The following is a 19,698-nucleotide window of genomic DNA, read 5'->3' on the forward strand; positions in this document are numbered from 1 at the left end:
ATTTTTTTGCGAGGGTTAATAAACTTTGCAAAAAAAATCACAAATAATATGTCTGAACACAAGTTTGGAAAAATGTGTGATCACATTCTACACTAAGATGCTAGCGGAACAAGTGCTAAACACAGACTGATGTAGCAAGCGCACGATCCGAGACTTCACTTCTCGTCACTCGTTATGCGAAACGTTGCTCGTTAAGGAAGTCATTTTTTTTTTTTACAATTTATTTTGCTCGTTATGCCAATTACTCGTTATGAGAGGTGCTCGTTAAGTGAGGTTCCACCGTACCCATAAACTATAATTAACTCCACAGAACAGAGTCCTACTTGTGAAGCTAATCGTTGCTTAGCTTGTTAGGAAATTCCAAGCATTTTATGGAACCCAAAGGTTCACTACTGTGTTCACAACAGCCTGCCACTTGTTGTTATCCTGGGCCAGATGCCAACAGCCTGCCACTTGTTTTTATCCTGAGCCAGATGATTCCAATCCATGCCCTATCCTGTTCCTTTAAAATGGATTTTAATATCATCTCATCAGTGCTTGGGTCTTCCAGGTCATTCCTCTCCTTCAAGTTATCTTATCAAATTTTGTATTCATTTTGCTTCTTTTCTGTGCATGCTGTGTGCCCTGCCCATCTCATTGTTGATACATCATTCTGATAATATCTGGCAAAGGGTACAAATTACGAAGCTCCTCATGCTATTTTCTCCAGCCTCCTGTTACTTCTTCCCACATGGGTTGAAATATTCTCCTATGCTAAATCTTTTGGTACTGTTTTAAGTGAAAATGACCTAGGGACTCTGGACAATCTAAGTTTCAAATGTCATGTCCATTTTTTGTTCCTAGGGTCATTCCAAAAGTCAGTCCAAGTTTGTGAGGGCGTTTGTAATATTTCGTAATGTGTGTTTTGTTATTTTCCTTTTTGATGAGTTGCTAGGCCTCCCAACCAACTCTGAAGTTGAGGTGTCATCAGTAAAAGTAAAAAAAGTAAAGCTATCCCTGTACAAGTCTGTGAAGGCCTATAGGGTTGTGAGACGTTGAGGGTCCCACATTATCTAGACAGTCATCTCAAAGATGGCGGTAAGGTTGTCAGCCTTATGTGCCAGCCGCGCTTTACTCCCCAGGAAAATTATATAATTAATTCCTGGTACTCATTTCTGTTGGAGGCTGAGTAAACACCTGGGCCTAGTGCGGCTCATCTAGTGCTGATGGGACAAGTGCCTCAATGTACGGGGAGATTATGCTGAGAAATAAAAGCATTTTTCAAACCAGTACTCTTATTTGTTTAAGTTCTATATCCATTTGTAACTTACTTATTGGCTACCCTTGTACTTGTAGTATTGAAAGATAGGATGATCAATGAATAATGGATTGGAAAAGATGTAGAAGGTGATTGTCATGGGCTAATTTGAAGCATTAACACCACAATTTGCTGAAAGAATTAAGTAACGGTGTTAAAGATCTTAGAATAGCTGTCTCTAGGCCGAGATTTGAACTAGACAACCCCCCCCCCTAAAAAAATATTAAGAAATTAGGTTTAGCCCCTCTACCACCTTGTTTGGTATAATTTTGTTATCTGGAAATAGTTACCATGTTTTGTCGAATGTATTTTTGTGGTTGCAAGTTATTGAGATAACTCTTTTGTACCATGGATCAATTTCTGTGTGATGAGTGGCTTTTAAGAAAAACTATAGTGCAAACCCCAGTGTGATTCAATCAGTTTGGGAGAAAGGGAGTATATAGACAAATGGATGTGCGTGCATATGCACATTCACATTAGACAAACAAGTGAACACACACGACCTCTTTGAGATGGATAATGTTCTTGCATGATATGCAAGGAATGCATACAAATGTCAGTCAAGGTATTAATTTACAATTCATTTTCTTATGTATCATTTTTCATTATGTACTTGATTGCTGTGCTGATGTACAGGTGTGGTGCACTGTTTTGTTTTGTTTTTTCTCTCTCTCTGAATTTCTTGGATCTGTACACTTTGCTGTTGCTATAACCATTGTTTGTGACGATTTCTAAACATCTGATTTTCGGGAATATTATTAAATTAATGTTTTGTGTATTCATTATTTCTGAACATTGGGGGCCTAGTGGGTAACACTGTTCTTTTATATTCTGGAGGCCCTGGATTCATATCTCAATCTGGAGATCACCTATCCTGACCGAGTTTTCAGTGGTTTTTCGCAGCCCATTGCAGCAAACACTTGGATGGTACCTTAAATTAGCCCATTATTCACTAGTCATGCCATCATTCGACACTGGTATCTGCAGTACTGATACTATCATTAAATAAACCATTAAGAACATAAAACTTCTCACTAAAAAAAAGATAAAGAACAGAACTCTGAGAAAATTTGTATTTATTATGGGTGAACATTACTGGGATTCAAGTCACTGGTGTAATTGCCAACCGACTTGCCACTTCTGAATGAAATGTTCATCTGTCTTGAAGTCTTGCAAATTTTATTAATTATGTAATTGTACCAAAGTATTACTTTGTTTCAGGAATGGCACATTATGTGCTGCTTGTGTTAGCTTTCACATTATCATCCTCTGAATTTTCAAGCACAGGATTTGAACATGTGAGTACTTGTATAACCATGTCTCCTGAACTACAGGAATAGTTATTAATAGACATTAGAGGACAGAAGTGTACTGTGATCTGGCTCTTATAGTGCAAAAGCAACCAGTGTCCATAACTGTTTTGTTGCTTGATGATTGTTTAATTCATAGTATGATTCATTTGCACTGACATAGTGGTGTAAGCATAAGATTGTCATAATGAACCATTTTGTTATGCAAACGAATGGGACACTCGTGAGTCAATAAAAAGTATCTTGAATTCATGTCAATGGAATATGTACATTTTAATTTGTTTCATTCTGGTGCGTCACACTAACAGTATTACAAATGATAAAAAAATTCCGTCCAGTGTGACTGTTGAAGCTTTTACTACTTCACTTCTTAGCACCCTAACATGTTTCGGTCCACATAGACCATCATCGGAGGAAACATCAATACTTTTAGAAACTACTATTACATTGGGTGTTTTGATTTTTAAAATACATAAATATATAATATTTGTAATATATGCTTTAGTTGTAAGAAATCTGGATTTTGTGTAAAGTGTATATTACAAATATTGTATATTTATGAATTTTAAAAATTAAAACACCCAATGTAATAGTAGTTTCTAAAAGTACTGATTTTCCCTCAGATGATGGTCTGTAGGGACTGAAACATGTTAGGGTGCTAAGAAGTGAAGTAGTAAAAGCGTCAACAGTCACACTGGACGGAATTGTTTTAGCATTTGGAATATGTACATATTATCAAGGCTGCTACTTGTAGCGGACCATCTGTAATTACCACAACAGGTACTCTTAACTTCACTAGCAGGAATATCTGCTTGCTGCCTACCTCATGCTAATTTCTTGTTTGGCTTACTCTTTGACCTTGAAGATTGAGGAGATGTGTTTTATTGAAATATTGGTTCACTTTCACCCGACTGCATGATGTTATATCCTAGAAGATAGAACTGTTCAGTATGAAAAATATTCTTCTGGCAGTGATAGGAGCATTTTCTCAGAACATGTGGTGCTCAAAAGGAGCTTTTGTTGCTATGCATGTATTTACAAAATACTTAGTTATGGAACTGAGCCCTTCTTGAGGAGAAGCCAACTCTGCAGCTACTCAAGAATTTCCGAGCATTTTATGGAACCTGAAGGTTCAGTATTTAGAAAATACATATTCTTATTGTAGATAAGAAGCATCATTATCATTGTTTACTGAAGTTGAATATATGCTGTAGGATATCAAGAGACATGTATGGAGTAGAGGGGAAGATACTGTTGGAACATTCAATTCTGCTATCAAACCTGCTGGTATGGAGCCACCTGACTATGGAAATCAAACATGGACTTCTGAAGGTAGACAGACATTTATTAAATCTTCAAAAAATTCTAGTAAGAAAGTTATTATATATTAATATATAATAATCTAACATGTGTTTGCTTACTCTCATGGAGGGTGTGTGCTTTAGAGGGAGGGGAGGACTGTGAGCCCACACATTTGCTGACTGATGTCCCTAATGATACCTGGTGTTTTTTATTCATTGTGAATTGATGTGTGGTCTCCTTGTTACAAAGCAAATGAGAAAGTTGTTTATGGGAGTGGCAATGGCGTTTAATGGTTTAATGTTGTGCAGTTCAGTTTTGAGTTAATGTTGAATAAATATGATAAATATTATTTAGACGGACTTCATACTACAGAGGATTAATGTCAAGTCTATTTATCTCACATTGATTATGGTATATTACTCGGTTATTAGGCCATACTTGTTTGTACAAAATTTTTATTTTAAGTAGGTTCTGTACTATGTAAAATATGGCTTCTTTTATAGGTTTCAGTGTAATTGCAAGTTGGCCAGATTCTACAAAGAAACTTGGTCAACTTTCAGCTGTCAGTTTGGATGTTGATGGTAATATTGTAATATTCCATCGCGGAGATCGTGTCTGGGATGGTAATACGTTCCTTACAAACAATGTCTACAACCAGCGAGCTATGGGACCTATTAGCCAGCCTACTGTTGTCGTGTTCAATGCATCTTCAGGGCTCGTAGTTGAGGAATGGGGCCGCAGTATGTGAGTACTTCTAAGCAATTATAAGAGTGGAATAGAATAGAATAGAAGTGTTAGACATCCAACTGTCATTGTACTGCAACCAGAAATGATCTGTTATGCATTATGTGAACACTTGTTGCTCCTTTGCAGACAGAAAAGTTAAAAAAAAAAGAGGAGTAGTGCATAGATTTCAAAACTAGAGCTCAGATGAGGGCAGGCAGGGCATTCACATATGCCACATGGTTCAAAGTACAAGGTGTGTCCCAAAAGTCATGAAATATATATATATTTTTTAAATTTATTGATGATATCGGTACAAAGTGTTAATACTTCAAAGTACTGTCCATGAGCACCCACACATTTTTTCCACCGACTCTCCCATGCCCGGTATGCCCCCTCAAAGGCCTCGACGGGAACCTCATTTAAAGTTGTTGTCAAGGCCGCTTGGATAGCCTGAATGCTTTCAAAACGGCGTAATAACACAGCCTAAATAATGAGGTTCAATTTCCACATGTTCTTTCAATTCATTCGCAATCAACACTCAGTTGGCCTTTTGCTCGTCCGTCAACAATTTGGGGACCAGCTTGGCGCACACCTTTCGCATGTTCAATTCGTCCATAACGATGCGATGCACAACGGTTTTTGGAATGTTCAGAGTGTCGGCTAACAACCGGACAGTCATTCGACGGTCAGTATTCAACAAATCACGCACATGAGTCACATTTTCATCGGTTTGGCTTGTTGATGGCCATCCAGAGTAGGGGTCATCTTCCACTCCTTCCTGGCCCTCCTCAAACTTCTTCACCCACCATGTAACTTGCACATATGATAGAGCAGACTCCCCGTAGGCTTGCTTAAGCAGTTCGTGAGTTTCGGCAGCTTTTTTGTTGAGGTTTGTGCAGAACTTGACTGCCCAACGTTGTTCGAAAGTTTCCACCATTGCGTGCCGTGACATGGTCACAAAACACAGGTGCACTAAATCAGCGATACTGACGCCTCCGATGCTCGAGCAGACTGACCTTGGGCGCTCTGTGAAGCTAAAGGCCTCCCCCCCCTAACCCAACCGGTTCCAGCGAACTCCGACCAGTAGGAGCGCGGGAAAGAAATACAGTAGAACTTGGTTATAACGTCATCAAAGGGACCTAAAAATAGTGTCGTTATAAACGAATGTCGTAACCGAAATGGGCACTTCCACAGTAGCCTTATGTTAGTCACGTAAAAATCTACCAAAAACCAGTTAAAATGTTGCATTTTTTAGTGAAATGCATAGTAAAGTACAGACTAACATAACATTAACGTGGAATTAATATGGATTCTCCATATTGTTTGTACTGTAGAATTCACCAAACCAAATTCGCGGCATACATCAGCTTTTTTCCTTCCATTTTCTATTTCACGAATCACTTTAACTTTCTCTTCAATGCTTAAAACTTTCCTTTTCATTGCCATGTTTTCGCTACTGCACTTCTCTGGGTTTAGGCAGGAACACTATAGGGTAAGTAGACAATGTGAGGTCCTGTTAGACGAGATTCTAGGAAAGGAATGCAGTTAACAACCTGCCGCGTCCTCTTGCACTATTCACGCAGTCCCACCCCACACCCTTGTTTTCGCATAAAACCCACGCTCCTCTTGCAGCCCGCGGTCGTATTCTTCCAGGACAGTCACGTCAGCAAGTAGAGAAAGTGAGGGTGGGCAGACACATCGAACTTTCCCACGATATCAGAGAAATTCAGGAATGAAAATGACGTTACATACGAGGTTGATGCATTTGTGCATGTCGTACTAAGCAAGGTATAAAAACAGTTGCTTTATGAGGAATTAGTTCGTACCATTGAATATTTGACGCAATAGACAAGGTGTCGCAGAAACCGATGTTGTTATAACCAAGTTTTACTGTATATTTCATAACTTTTGGGACACACCTTGTATTACAGAAGTTTTAGATTAATTTGCATTATAACTTTCATTTGACAAATAAATGAATTCATGTTCTGTCAATTTAATTACTGAAGTAAATTGTAATTGTTGGCTTTAAGTTGCAAACTTGAGTGCAAATTCAAATATTGCCCTCAGCACAATATTTTGTCATCGTGACAGCTCAAGTTTGGTACTCTGCAGAGAATTTTCTTCATTTGTTGGTGACCTTGTTACTTTTAGTTCGTAGAGCAAAACATAAGCCATTGTTCGGCATCATTCCAATTAGAAATCAGCCACTACTCTGTAATGTAACAGGAAGTTCTGTCCACCCTCAGAAGAATGTTATCAACAAGATTACTGTTCTTACCTGATACTACACAGCTCCTGAAAGTTGTGCCCTCTTACATTGACATACGTTTCACGCCGACATAAATAATCCTGACACTTGTTGCAGTTCACCCTCTGTGATTTCTAGAGTAACATTCAATGTCTAAAGTCTCCAAAGTGTGTGATTTCTGTAAACCTTTTAGTTCAAGATTCCTGACAGAAATCACACACAAATCTGGGGAGTACGCTCATAATCCTCTCCTGATTATTTGTTCGTCAAGCATGGTGCCTGTGTTCATTTCTAATGTCATGTGTGGTGATGCTTGTCCTGCCAAAACTAAATATACTGTTCCTTTGGTTATTTCTCCAAAGAAGGGCTCAGAAGTTTTGTTCACATACCATCTGAATTACCTGTGTTATGAAAAAATATGGGGCTATGATTCATCAAGCATTTGCAGCACACCATTCATTAAATTTCTGGTTGTACAGTTGAGTCTGGAAGAGAACATGGATTTCCAGTATCTCCATGATATGTGAGGGTTATGTAGCCACTGAATTGAAACCAGGCATTGTCCATAAAAAAAGCTGATGGTGGTTAACTACAGTGAAATTTATTTAAAGAATATCAGCCAACCCATAGCCCTTGTCACTAGTGACGGTTATTAATACCAGTATTTGTGTGAACAGAATTGCTACGTGACTGAAGAGGAATATAGGGAAGTATGCTGGGGGGGGGGGGTGTAAGTGTAACAGCTCGAGGGAGATGTGGAGAAGATCAATACATGGGACTTCTTTCTGTCGTAATATCTGCAGATTCTACCTTCCACATGGGCTCACTGTAGATGCAGACAACAATGTGTGGGTGACAGATGTTGCATTGCATCAAGTATTCAAGTTCTCTCAAGGAGGTGGCAAGCCACTTCTCACTCTTGGAGTTGCCTTTATGCCTGGTAATGATGATGACCACTTCTGCAAACCAAGTGCTGTTGCTGTCATGTCCAATGGTGACTTTTTTGTATCTGATGGTTACTGCAACACAAGGATCATTAAGTTTGATAAGAATGGCAAATTTCTGATTCAGTGGGGACGTAATTCATTTCAAGGTAAAGCTGTCACTCTTCTTTTAGGCAATATCTAGATTCTGAACACATCTCTACATTGCTTTGTGCTTCTCTGAACCAGCTGCATGGAATGCACTTCTTTACCAAGCTGTTTTTTCTTTTGCACCCATATACACATTACTTTTTTTGTGGTCATCATTGAAAGTACAGCACACCATAAGCCTTGGCCTTCTGGAGAAGTTCTTGCCAGCTTTCTCAATTCATAGCTGTAGATCTCCCATTTCTTTACATCCTAATCTACATTGTCTCTCCGTCACAGTTTTGGCCTTCTGCTCCCTGTTCTTCCTGATATCACCTTGAATATTCTTTGGTTTTCCTGCTATACATACTAATATGCATGAGTTATGCAGATCAGTGGTTTATTGCTGCCACCAACAAGATCTGATTCTCGGGTGATGTTTTTGGTAATTTGCTATATTAACCACATTATTGCACATTTTATTTTACTGTGATCTATAAAAATACACACTTCTTGGTCTGCATGGTTCTCCCATCTAGTTAGAATTATTTATAGTTGTATGAAAATGTGGTTGTTTGGTTTGTTTCTAATGCTTCCATGTATGATGATATTTACCATGGGCCTCTGCCTACCTGGGCAAGGACAAATGTGTCCGATGTGGACACTGACAGCAGATTCTGTCCCCCTAATAATATCATCACGAGAATGATGGCCAGTAAATGGGACCTGCAACTTCATGTATGCTCATAACTGTGGGGGAAGGCTGGAAATGTTGATTTTTTGAAAGTTTTAATCTTTGGTAGAGGCAGTGGTTTCACCCTATGACCAGAAACATTTGCTCACAGATCTCACCAAGGATCCAACCCAGAACCCTGTGAATGAGAATACAGTGTTCACTTGTTGAAAAGTATTGCCAGTGGTTACATAGTACCTTTGAGCTACAATGTTTGTGTTCTGATTCATAACAGTTGTGTTGATTATTACCAGTATGAAATAGATTCTAATGCAATTTATAAACAATATAAGAGATTATATTCGTTTATTGCCATATTTATTCAAAGACAACATGCATTTTTTTGGTTTTAATTTTTGTGTAAAAATTTGAATGCACATCATCTTCAAGGCTTTCGTCTTGGCAGCACAAAGTGGTGTGTATGATATATCAGGTTCTGATATGCTTACATTGAAAAGTGCAAAAATGCATCTGTTAGCTTTTCCAGTCTCTCTGTGTATCTGTAACAACTCAAGAACTGCTGAACACATTTCCCTAAAATTTAATGCTGGGGTATAGTTAGTCAGTGTAATCCATTTTTGGCAAAAAATGGAGAACTGTAACATATGCATTTCTTTGCAGTTCTAGAGTATAATTTGCTCTATCTTAATTTGAGTGTAAAATATTTTTAACAGAGTTGTAGAGAGAAATGGAACACATTTTATATCTAGTACACTTTTTTTAATAGTCCTGAGTTTTTGTGATAATTAAATAAAAGGAACAAACGCATTAGAAGTGTCAACACTGTGCATATGTTTTGTAACTCATTTCTGTTAATTTACTTAAATTTTTACTTTTCGTTTTCATAAAATACTACAAAAAAATTGCACCATTTTATTCAGGGGCAGAATTTGGTTAAACACAGTAGGAATTTTAGTAAATTTTTTCTGCTTGTACATGATAATTTGACCTTCAGGTGAGTGTAGGAGAGAAAATTAACCCTTCTGTGCTCAGCATAATCTACTGGCTCTTATCTAAATCATGCTCATTTAGTTACATAAATTGCTCAAAGGCGACAGCACAAGACGGTGGGTTCTCTTAATAACCTTGAATATTGCTCTTCCATCCAAACATTATGTACACAAGGTGGATGTCTGGCATCTCATCACATTCTGTGAAATGTTCATGTCTCGAGTTGGGAGTCAGCAGACATGAACGTACAATGATATGACACTCTCTGATTAGAGTATTTTTCTTTGTATCTTCTAACACCATCTGTATCATTTCTGTTGCACACTCCTAGCACAAGATGCATGTCCAGTAATTTACTATATGCATAGCCACTTTCCGTACTGGATTGGTATGTAATGTACTTTCCAAACTTACATTGCTTCATACTGACTTGAAATGTAATATATATTAGTGTTTGTATACATTACAGTACATACTCAGAGTTATACTGTCATGCTGTAAACATCAACACAAATTTTGCTACCAAATGGAACTCTGATTACCACATAACGCAGGAAGAATGCCCTCAGAATATCTCTTTTTCAGAATGTGACTGCAGGAGCTGACCTTTTCCCGATGGTTATAACTTTTTAAGGAAATCCCATTATAGTACATATTCATATAAATTTTGTTTTTGTTGTTTATTTTGGTATCCAGAAACCATCATGTAAAATATAGCATGTAATAATGAGACACGTGTATAGTGTCCATAGTAATTTATGCATAATGTTTATATATCAAATGCCACAGGTAACATAAATTGAAGAAAAGCCTGGAAAATATTCAGCTGATATTATTGAACAAGAAAGGCATTCCAAAAATAAGTGGAAGGTGTTCCTGAATGAGAAATCTTGTTCATAGCATTGAAAAAAATTACAAAAGTAACAGACAAGACTAGGTCATATTCAGGATACTGTAGAGAGAAGGAGAACTGAGTAATAGTAAAAGCATGTATATATTACGCTTTTATTGGTTAAATTAGCATAAAATTGTTACAGTTAAAATTGCAGCAGATTGTTACAGTTTTAACATCATTATTGAGTTTAGGGGGTAAAATCTATTGAGAAAATTTCTGGGCATGTGTAATATTTTTTGTGTAAAGCATTTAATCATCAGTGATAGCTTACCTCAATATGTTGAATATTTCTGGAAAGATAAGATTGATTGGTAGAATAACAGTATGCACAGAGCAATGCTGCTGTGCTGTGAACTTCTTTCAACAAGAGTGGACACTACAATATCGAGTCACTGTAATTCTTCTGTCACTTATTTCTATCATCATATGCTGATATTCTTAACTACTCCCTACTGTGCTAACATTCAAAGTAATATAATAGCAGATATTAGGCTTGTATATGTGTGTGGATTCATGGGTTTCATACTTCCAGTATTGATCTCAGTTTGAATATGTACGTTTGAAAGAGAAATTTGAAGAGGTATAGTTTTGCTTTATCCTGAAATTTGTGTTGTATATTCCAAATTCTACACTATGCATGTATGTGGGTGCAGGTATTAGGTCACCGGTCTACGAGTTCTCTGTGCCCCATGCATTGACATTGGCTGAAGATAAGGAGATGTTATGTGTGGCAGATAGGGAAAATGGACGTGTTCAGTGTTTCAACTGTCACAATGGTTCCTTCATAGTACAGTTCCGTTCACGGGAGATGGGCTCTCGGATATTCAGTGTGGCCTATTCTCCTGCACAAGGTACATGATTAGATATTAAGTTCCATCTTCTCTGTAGAAGCTTTAAAGGGATTTTGTATACTGGACAGCACTACAAGTATTTGATTATCTTTATTTACTTGATTAGAAGATGTTGAACCAGTTACCTCCACTGATATATTGTAAAGAAAAATTATCTTGTGCCTTATCCAAATAAAATTCTTCGTACAAACTTAATAATTTTTCCTACATCTTCATGGTGGATCATTTTAAGTTTACTGTTATTGTGGTGGAACTTGCACCTATTATTTGCTCTTGTAATTGTCCTTTCATTTCTATTGATTGATCCCTGACATTCTGTGTCCATGTTAGTCTACTCAACATTAATTTTAATACTGGATCAAGTACGGTTTGTGAGAATGAAATAATTTGCATAGCAGAAGCCTCTGTTGCTTTCCTGTAGTCTCCCATGATTATTCAGATGATTTTTGTTTGTCTGCTGTAAGCAGTGGAATTACTGAATTGTTACAGTTAATTACAGTAAATGTTTAAAATTAACAACAGTATAATATACTATTTGTTAAATCAGATTTAAACATTTACCAAAGGATCATATATCTGCTGTGGTTTGCCTAAATATATTTTCAAAGCCAGTGTTCTGCTTCCAGCATCATCATCATTGGAATAACATCTGATGTTTTATTATGATATGTAGCTTAAGCACAGAGCCACTAACTATAATCCAGCATCTCCAAGCATATAAAAGTGAAATATATTGTGTGCAGATATGGTAGTAACAGTAACATAAATCTGATGATGTGTAGTTTATTTTCTTAGAAGTATTTGAATTATATTGACTCTTCTTTTTTGGCAGATATATAACAGAAAGCTGCAAAATTTACCCATGTAGCTTTTGTGTATCTGTCTCTGTTTCTCTCTCCATTTGCAGTAACTACTTGAGAACTGTGAAATGGATTTTCATAGAATTTGGAGTTTGGGAATTTTAATACAATTCGTTGGCACATTTCCATTTTATTGCAGTCAGGCAACAATAACAGACATCAAGCTATCAGTAAAACTATATTTTACCTTTTAGGAACCATCAGCACACCTTCCATTGTGTTTAATATTCATTTAAAATTCATTCTGCTATATGTTTTGACCTGTATTGGTCATATTCAGGTGGTGTACTGTACATAACTAGTGAACTGTTATTGCTCTTTATAGTGTCTTATTGAAAATATGGATCTAGGTTTTTCTGAGTTACATAGGGACAGGTGAGGTGAGGTACAGTCAGCTTCATGGTCTGGCTGTGACATCCCTAGAGAAAGATTCTTTTGTTGTATATTGGATAAAATGCTGGGTGGGCCCCAGGGTAATTTAGGATGTGCTGGTGAAGACATGCCGACTACTTCTGCAAATAATACCCTAGTCACTTCAAGTTATTTGGTCATACAGGTATTGACGTTTTGAACATAATTCATCATCCTGTATTTAACCCACTTCCCTAAAGCAAACTTATTTTATTTAAATACAGTAATTTAGAGAGGTAAAAGCCTATTCAGATGAGCCCAAGCAATGCTGGTACTCCCTATCTCCAGTGATAGTGACTAGCTGTATCATTTGGGCCCAACCGAATAGGCTTTTACCTGTGGACAGAGTTCATTCTCTGAAACATTGTTTTGAAATAAAAAACATGATGATGAATAATATGTAGGAAGTCAATAATTGTACTAATATTCCATCATCACAGAATTTGAGATCTTGCTTATTTAGTTATGTTACGATAAAAGAAATTGCAAGCTGTATAATGTAACATAAACTGTAGTGGAGGCTGGAGGGTTGAAAACTGGTATAAGTTCTGATATATCTGGTGCAAATGTGCCTATGTTCTGGTTCTTGACTAGGCATATGATTGTTTTCCTTGTAAATACAACATTACATGAAACAAAAGTTTAAAGAAGGAATAGCTCTCAAATTAAGAAATTTAAATTTATTTTTGTTTTTGTTTACTGTTCACCATGCAGTGGTATCAAGATTTAAAATTAAATGTTTCTAAATTTCTTCACTGCCCTACACTTCCGCAGAAGGCACAGCAGTTCACCCAAATTTCAACACACCTAGTGATGTCTGAGTAGGCTAAAACATTTAGTGCAGTGTTGAATTTCAAAAGGATTTAATCTTAAATCTTTATATTGTTGCATGGTGAATGGTAAACAAAACTGAAAATAAATTCTAATACCAACTGCAACAGGATGCTAAAATACAACATTAGGAAATAAAAGTTTAGTCATGTAAATAAAAAAGCAGAAAAAGGAAAAGAATGGGGATTCAAATTACATCCAAAAATTCTTATTGCAATATTTGGATGCGCGTTAAGAGCCATGTTTTCTATACATATTGCATAGGGTATGGTATAAATTGCATATCTTTGAATGGTCTGTTTTAGGTTCATGATTGGAAACAGGAAGCAGAAAAGTTAGTTTTTGCTTCTATTACATGATGATTGATGTCAGTCTGTTATTATAGGTGGTCTCTTGACTGTTGTTAATGGTCCTGAATTTGGTGGTGGTGGACTTGTGAGTGGATTTGTCATAAGTTTGGCCAGAAAGCAACTAATAGAAGCTTTCAGTCCAAATGGACAGGGATTCCACAATCCACATGATGTTGCTATTAGTACAGATGGCAATCAAATATATGTGGTGGAGCTTGACCCCTATAAAGTGTGGAAATTTGTAAAGGGTAAGTATAAGACTGAAGCCTCCTCATTTTTCAGGGTTAACACTTTTCTTTTGAATTTGTAGCTGAAAGAAATTATATGAACTCACATAATTACAGCGGCACATGAGAAGCATGGTGAAGAACAGAGCCATGTAGTATATTGCACTATTTCCCTGGCATGTATTTCCTTGCTAGAATGAGACAGGAGCATTGATTTGAATTATTGAGGAAGTATGAGACTGAAGGTCTGCTTGAGTGGGTAGCATCTGCTGTATTCTGCCAAGGGGAAGTAAACATGATCACAGTTACAATATGTATTCATATTTCTTCATGGTATCAACTGAAACTCTATTAATATACACACCTTACTGTAATTTCTATTTAAATATTACACTAGGTAACAGTGTATGGAAGGAAGCATATTTTAGTAGCATTTCAGTCATAGTATGAAGGCTATTCAGGAAGTAACCTCTGTTTATTTTAGGCAATTAATGCAGGAATGAGGGAGAGCTCACGCATGCAAGGTAGCATCACATGACTCGTTGCCTTGTAAACCATCATACACGGTGTCCCAGGAGGAATGTGCCAGACTTCGGGAGGGTGTTCCTTATGTTAAAGTATGCCGATATAACCCAAAACACCTATGTCCAAAGTTGAACGGTTATGGAGATAATGGCCAGAGAAGTGTGAAACTTTGACAGGTGTTACACACTTGTTGATTACCAAATACATATTAACCCTTTTGCGCGGTCATTTAAATTCCGCTGCCGTGTCTCTCTGGCGGTAATATATTCAGCCGACCATTTAAATTTTACTCGAAAATGATTTATTCATCATTGTCCTTAAATTATATGAGATAGGAACATGAAACTTTCACTAAAATGATCTTAAAAGGTGGTTTTATAACCTTACCTTATAATATGAGCGCCCGGTATCTCGGCAATGGAAGCAGTTGGTTTAGAATTTGAGCAGTGTATGGTATGCCTTGAAGCATGAAACTTTCACTAAAATGATCTTAAAAGATGGTTTTATAACCTTGCCTTATAATATGAGCGCCCGGTATCTCGGCAATGGAAGCAGGTGGTTTAGAATTTGAGCAGAGTATGGTACGCATTGAAGCATTCTTCTATACACAACGCTGTCTCACATTCACCACACCAATACTGCGTATCTCTCATTTGGCTCTTTTTTCCGTAAACCAAACATCTTCTGTGCGGTCTTGCGTTCTTCTTAAAGGGGGAATACGAGGAAATGTCTTTCCGTGAGTCGTATAGCTTGCCAGATCAGCTGCAGTAAATTCAACCTTTATATGGTATCATAACAAGTGGTTGGTGCTATGCGTTTTATATTCCATCCATTTTGGCTGCAGCAGATGTCATAGGGGTGAAAACAGAATTCATGAAGTTATTCTAAGAACTGGCTGGTATGTAGTGCATGAAAGCAGAGCTTAGCTGGCTCAAAAAAATATTTATGGTCATCCCTCGAAACGACCACCAAGGTCAGTACGATAAAATGGAGTCAACTGGAGCGATAATACATGAAGGAATGAGTTCTTTTCCCTCCCCCACACACACCCATATTGTCACAGGGGGTGACCACAGTGTTCTGCCTTAATTCGTGACGTTATTCTAAGAACTGGCTGCTATGTACTGTGCGAAATCAATCGATCTTGCAAGAATAAACTTTTGGACATACCTCTTCTAAGAATTCTAATTGAGTGTGTTAGTATGGCCAGCTCAGGGCAATATGATATTATAAACACAGCACATATCACATCTCTGCTGTTTATAACTTCATAGGAAAGAAATCACGCCATTCATAACAGTTTGAATGAGGAAACTTCTACCAGAAGCAACACGAATTTGCTGCAAGACAGGCATATGTAACGATGACTTAACGCAGCTAAAGTCATGTCTCATTATATACTGTTCTTCTGACAACAGGCCAGCGAAAAATCTAACAATCTACAGCAAAACCATCAATTATTATGGGTGTTATAACATAGGTGTGCAGCTGGACGAAACATAGACGTCGAACCCCCGTAGACGATTTAAATACCTTTACGAAACATACACGTCAAACCACACTGAACGGTTAAAACTGGCAGGAATATGTGGTTTCTGTAATGGTAAAAATGTACGTAACATCAAACTAACTTGTGAGTGACATGAAGCCATTGAATTGAACTACAAAAAACTTGCATGCCATGTCAAAGTTGTCGTTAGGGTTCCAAGCACTATACACGACACATGAATGGCAAACACTGACGTAACATTGCTGACTGCGCGTTCTGGTATGCAAGTGTGTGGGGCTAACATGAGCGGTCATCACCATACTCAAGGACAAACATCGATAAAACTAGTCGGCTGACAGGTAAAGTGCGTGGACTCGCCAGAACACACTTTTCTTGGGCTGTTATCTCCGTAACCGTTCAACTTTGGACATAGGTGTTTTGGGTTATATCAGCATACTTTAACATAAGGAACACCCTCCCGAAGTCTGGCACATTCCTCCTGGGACATTCTGTATATCTGGTCACCTAGTGTTTTTTCTTGTCTCTACAGAGTGAGTAAGTTATGATGTGTCCTGTGATTGTTAATCCTGTCAGCTGTGAAACTTGTGCTTTTATCTGCTTTCTTCATGCTAAAAACATGAGTGCTACAGAAAAATATCATGGATTATGTGCAGTTTACAGCCAAAATGTAATGAGTGAAGAACCTGTAAGACAGTGATGTAGATTGTTCAAAGGTGAGCCAACAAATGTTCACAATGAAGAGTGAAGTGATTTGCCGACTGTAATGAATGATGATTGTATTCGAAGTGTTGACCAAAAAATTTGTGAAAGATGGCAATTTACAGTTTCAGAAATTTCATAAGAATTTCACAAATTTCACTCACTGTTCTCTACGAGATTATCACAGTTTGGCTAGGATGTCACAAGTTTTGTGCATATGAGTTCCAAAATGCTCATGGATGCACAGAAAACATAGAGAATGACTTCAGCCTTGACTTTTTCAGAACAGTACCACAAAGATGGCAATGAATTTCTCAGTTGCATCGTAACAGGTGATGAAACCTGGGTTTCATTTGTGAATGTTGAAACCAAAGAGCAGTTGAAAGTAGTGGATGCATGCACATTCATCATTCAAGCTGAAACAGTTTACAGAAACGTTGTCTGCCTGCCAGAAAGTAGATGGCAACTGTTTTCTGGGACAGGTTAGGGAGTGCTGATAGTGAACTTAATGCCATAATGGACCACAAGGTCACAAATGTATTGTGAAACACTAAGCCATTCAGAACAAAAGTCATTGAATGATGACATTAGTCTGGTACTCCTCGATGACAATGCATGTCTGTATACGGCTGCTCACATTTGAGCACTGCTGGAGCATTTCAGCTTGGAGTTGTTTGACTATCCTCCTTTCAGCTCTAATCTCACTCTGAGTGACTACCACTTGTTCACCTACCTGAAGAACTAGAAGAGATCACAGCACTTCAAAAATAATGAGGAGTTGGTAGAAGATGACGAAACATGGCTGAGCTCACAGGTGGCAGACTTCTGTGACAGAGGCATACAAACCTTATTCGCTGATATGACAGGTGCCTCAGTTTCGGCTGTGACTATGTTGAGAACTAACTTAAGTGCATAAGTATTTTTTGTACATAATACTTTTTTCGTTGCTTATTCTGTTAATGGCATACCAGAGGTTACTTTCCAAATAGCCCACATATATAAAGTCTAGTTTCATTGATTCTTGGATTATTTAATGTCACATTTTTAACTGCATATATTATTAGCATTGATTTGTAGGATGGTCATGAATAATTAATTGGAAAGGATATGGAAGGAAGTGGTCATGGCCTGCCACTGCCCAGAATTTGCTTATAGGGACTGAGAGCAAGCATGAAAATCCTTATTCATGGTAGCCAACCTTTGGGCAATAGGGGGAATGTTAGCAGCATGGCTGACATTCAGTGTAATGAGAAGTTTCACCACTCTTTTCATCTTTGGATTATGAATACATTTTGAAATGTTTAGTAAATTGTGTATAATAATTAGAGTGTATGTTGTGTTTCAGGATCTGTCAACAGTACCAGGATTGAGCCAAGGCCCATTGCAAACACCAGTACAAGTGCTATTAAATCTGTTATCCCACAAAATGGTAATGTCTTAGCCCCCGTTTTGCCAGTTCATAAATGTTGTAAATTCCACATTTGTTGGTTTTTTGTACTTAATCCCATTTCCAAATGTCCAGTACCATTTGTGTTACAGTTGCAGTGGCATTGTAGTAGATCTTTTTCCAAGCATGTAAAATCTTTTCTGCTAATCTTTATTGCACCGGTGCCCCATACTCATTTATCATCATCATGACGCCGACCCACTTTCACAACTAACCAAAATATGCATAGGCGCATTGTCACAATGCAAAATTCACTTGTCTCTGTAAATATTTTATGTTCTTCAGTGAATGCGCAGACCTGAATCTTATATAGTGTGACGTGGATGGCGCAACAGGAAGTAGGGGTCACATGAACTCTGCGGTCTCGCGAATGATGTCACATGCCCCCACTCCTTCCATCATTACGCCGCGCTCGGTAAACACCCGTCCCCCACGGTGACGTAACAGCACTTCCCACTGGGACGGCACAGGGAACACCACGGCTACTACACAGCAATAAACAACTCTCGGCAGCATTGCCTGTAAACATGGTGAATACGCAACAGGGAAGTGATGCGCGTTTTACGCTGTCTGGCTGAGGGTTTATAAGAGAGACTGGAATGCCTAAGCAGTTAGTTGAAATATAGCAACAGTCACGGAAAGAAGACCCGAACGCATGGTTAGAAGATTTTATGTGATAGTGTGTGATAACTGAGAAGTCAGTCAGTGAAGACTTATTGTGTGCCTTCAAGACTTTGTGTGCGCGGTAGTACAGTTATATTGGGAGTGTGTAATATGGTGACACTTGTATAGCTTCTGTGTTGTACTGTGAATAAGTGAAGACAATTGAAGATAGAGTGAACAGATTATTGTGTAGGGTTTATAAATTGTGTAAACCCGCAACTATGTTATAATTAATTGTAGTTATGATTTGTAGGTTGTTAAATAAACCAATTAATAATCTGGACGGCGTCTTCAGTGGCAAAACACGTTACAGTATGTTGTAGACAGAATCTCTAGTATAAATTTGTATTGCATATTACCAGAAAAGCAGACTACCTTCTGTTTTGGTATACCATAATACTTTGTATATAAGACACCCATGAGTTTAAGATACATCCAGTTTTTAAATGAGGGTTTTAGGAAAAAAATGGGAAGTTGTATTTATTTCATTGAGTTAATTTAGAACACACCAATTAAAATAACACATATAAATGGCAAAGTAATGGAAAATATACAAGAATGCAATGAAGATTTTAAATTTTCACTACATGTACATTCCTTTCTATGTATTGTCGCGTATTGGGCGTATAACGTGACAAATAACTTCACGCCGTATTTGGTATAGCGAATTTTATTTCACATTCGCACTTACAGTCACACACTTGACAGTTTTAGAACTACTGCTATCTGCAGTATCACAAATACTACACTCCAAATGCCACAATACAACTGACTGGTTGCTGGCTAACT

General features: G+C 37.6%; 1 protein-coding gene across 1 annotated transcript in view; it reads left to right on the forward strand.

Moving 5' to 3' along the window:
* Positions 1 to 2,567: 2,567 nt before the first annotated feature.
* LOC111866180 (peptidyl-alpha-hydroxyglycine alpha-amidating lyase 1) overlaps positions 2,568 to 19,698 on the forward strand; it is a gene marked incomplete at its 5' end in the record, with an annotated part of 27,159 nt that continues 10,028 nt past the window's right edge. The window contains 7 exon segments of the mRNA XM_033752146.1: positions 2,568 to 2,595; positions 3,822 to 3,939; positions 4,413 to 4,653; positions 7,690 to 7,979; positions 11,189 to 11,386; positions 13,874 to 14,086; positions 18,145 to 18,228. Coding sequence (XP_033608037.1) covers positions 2,568 to 2,595; positions 3,822 to 3,939; positions 4,413 to 4,653; positions 7,690 to 7,979; positions 11,189 to 11,386; positions 13,874 to 14,086; positions 18,145 to 18,228 — 1,172 coding nt within the window.

This window comes from Cryptotermes secundus, unplaced genomic scaffold (assembly GCF_002891405.2).
Source record: "Cryptotermes secundus unplaced genomic scaffold, Csec_1.0 scaffold599, whole genome shotgun sequence".
Classification (NCBI taxonomy): Eukaryota; Metazoa; Arthropoda; class Insecta; order Blattodea; family Kalotermitidae; genus Cryptotermes; species Cryptotermes secundus.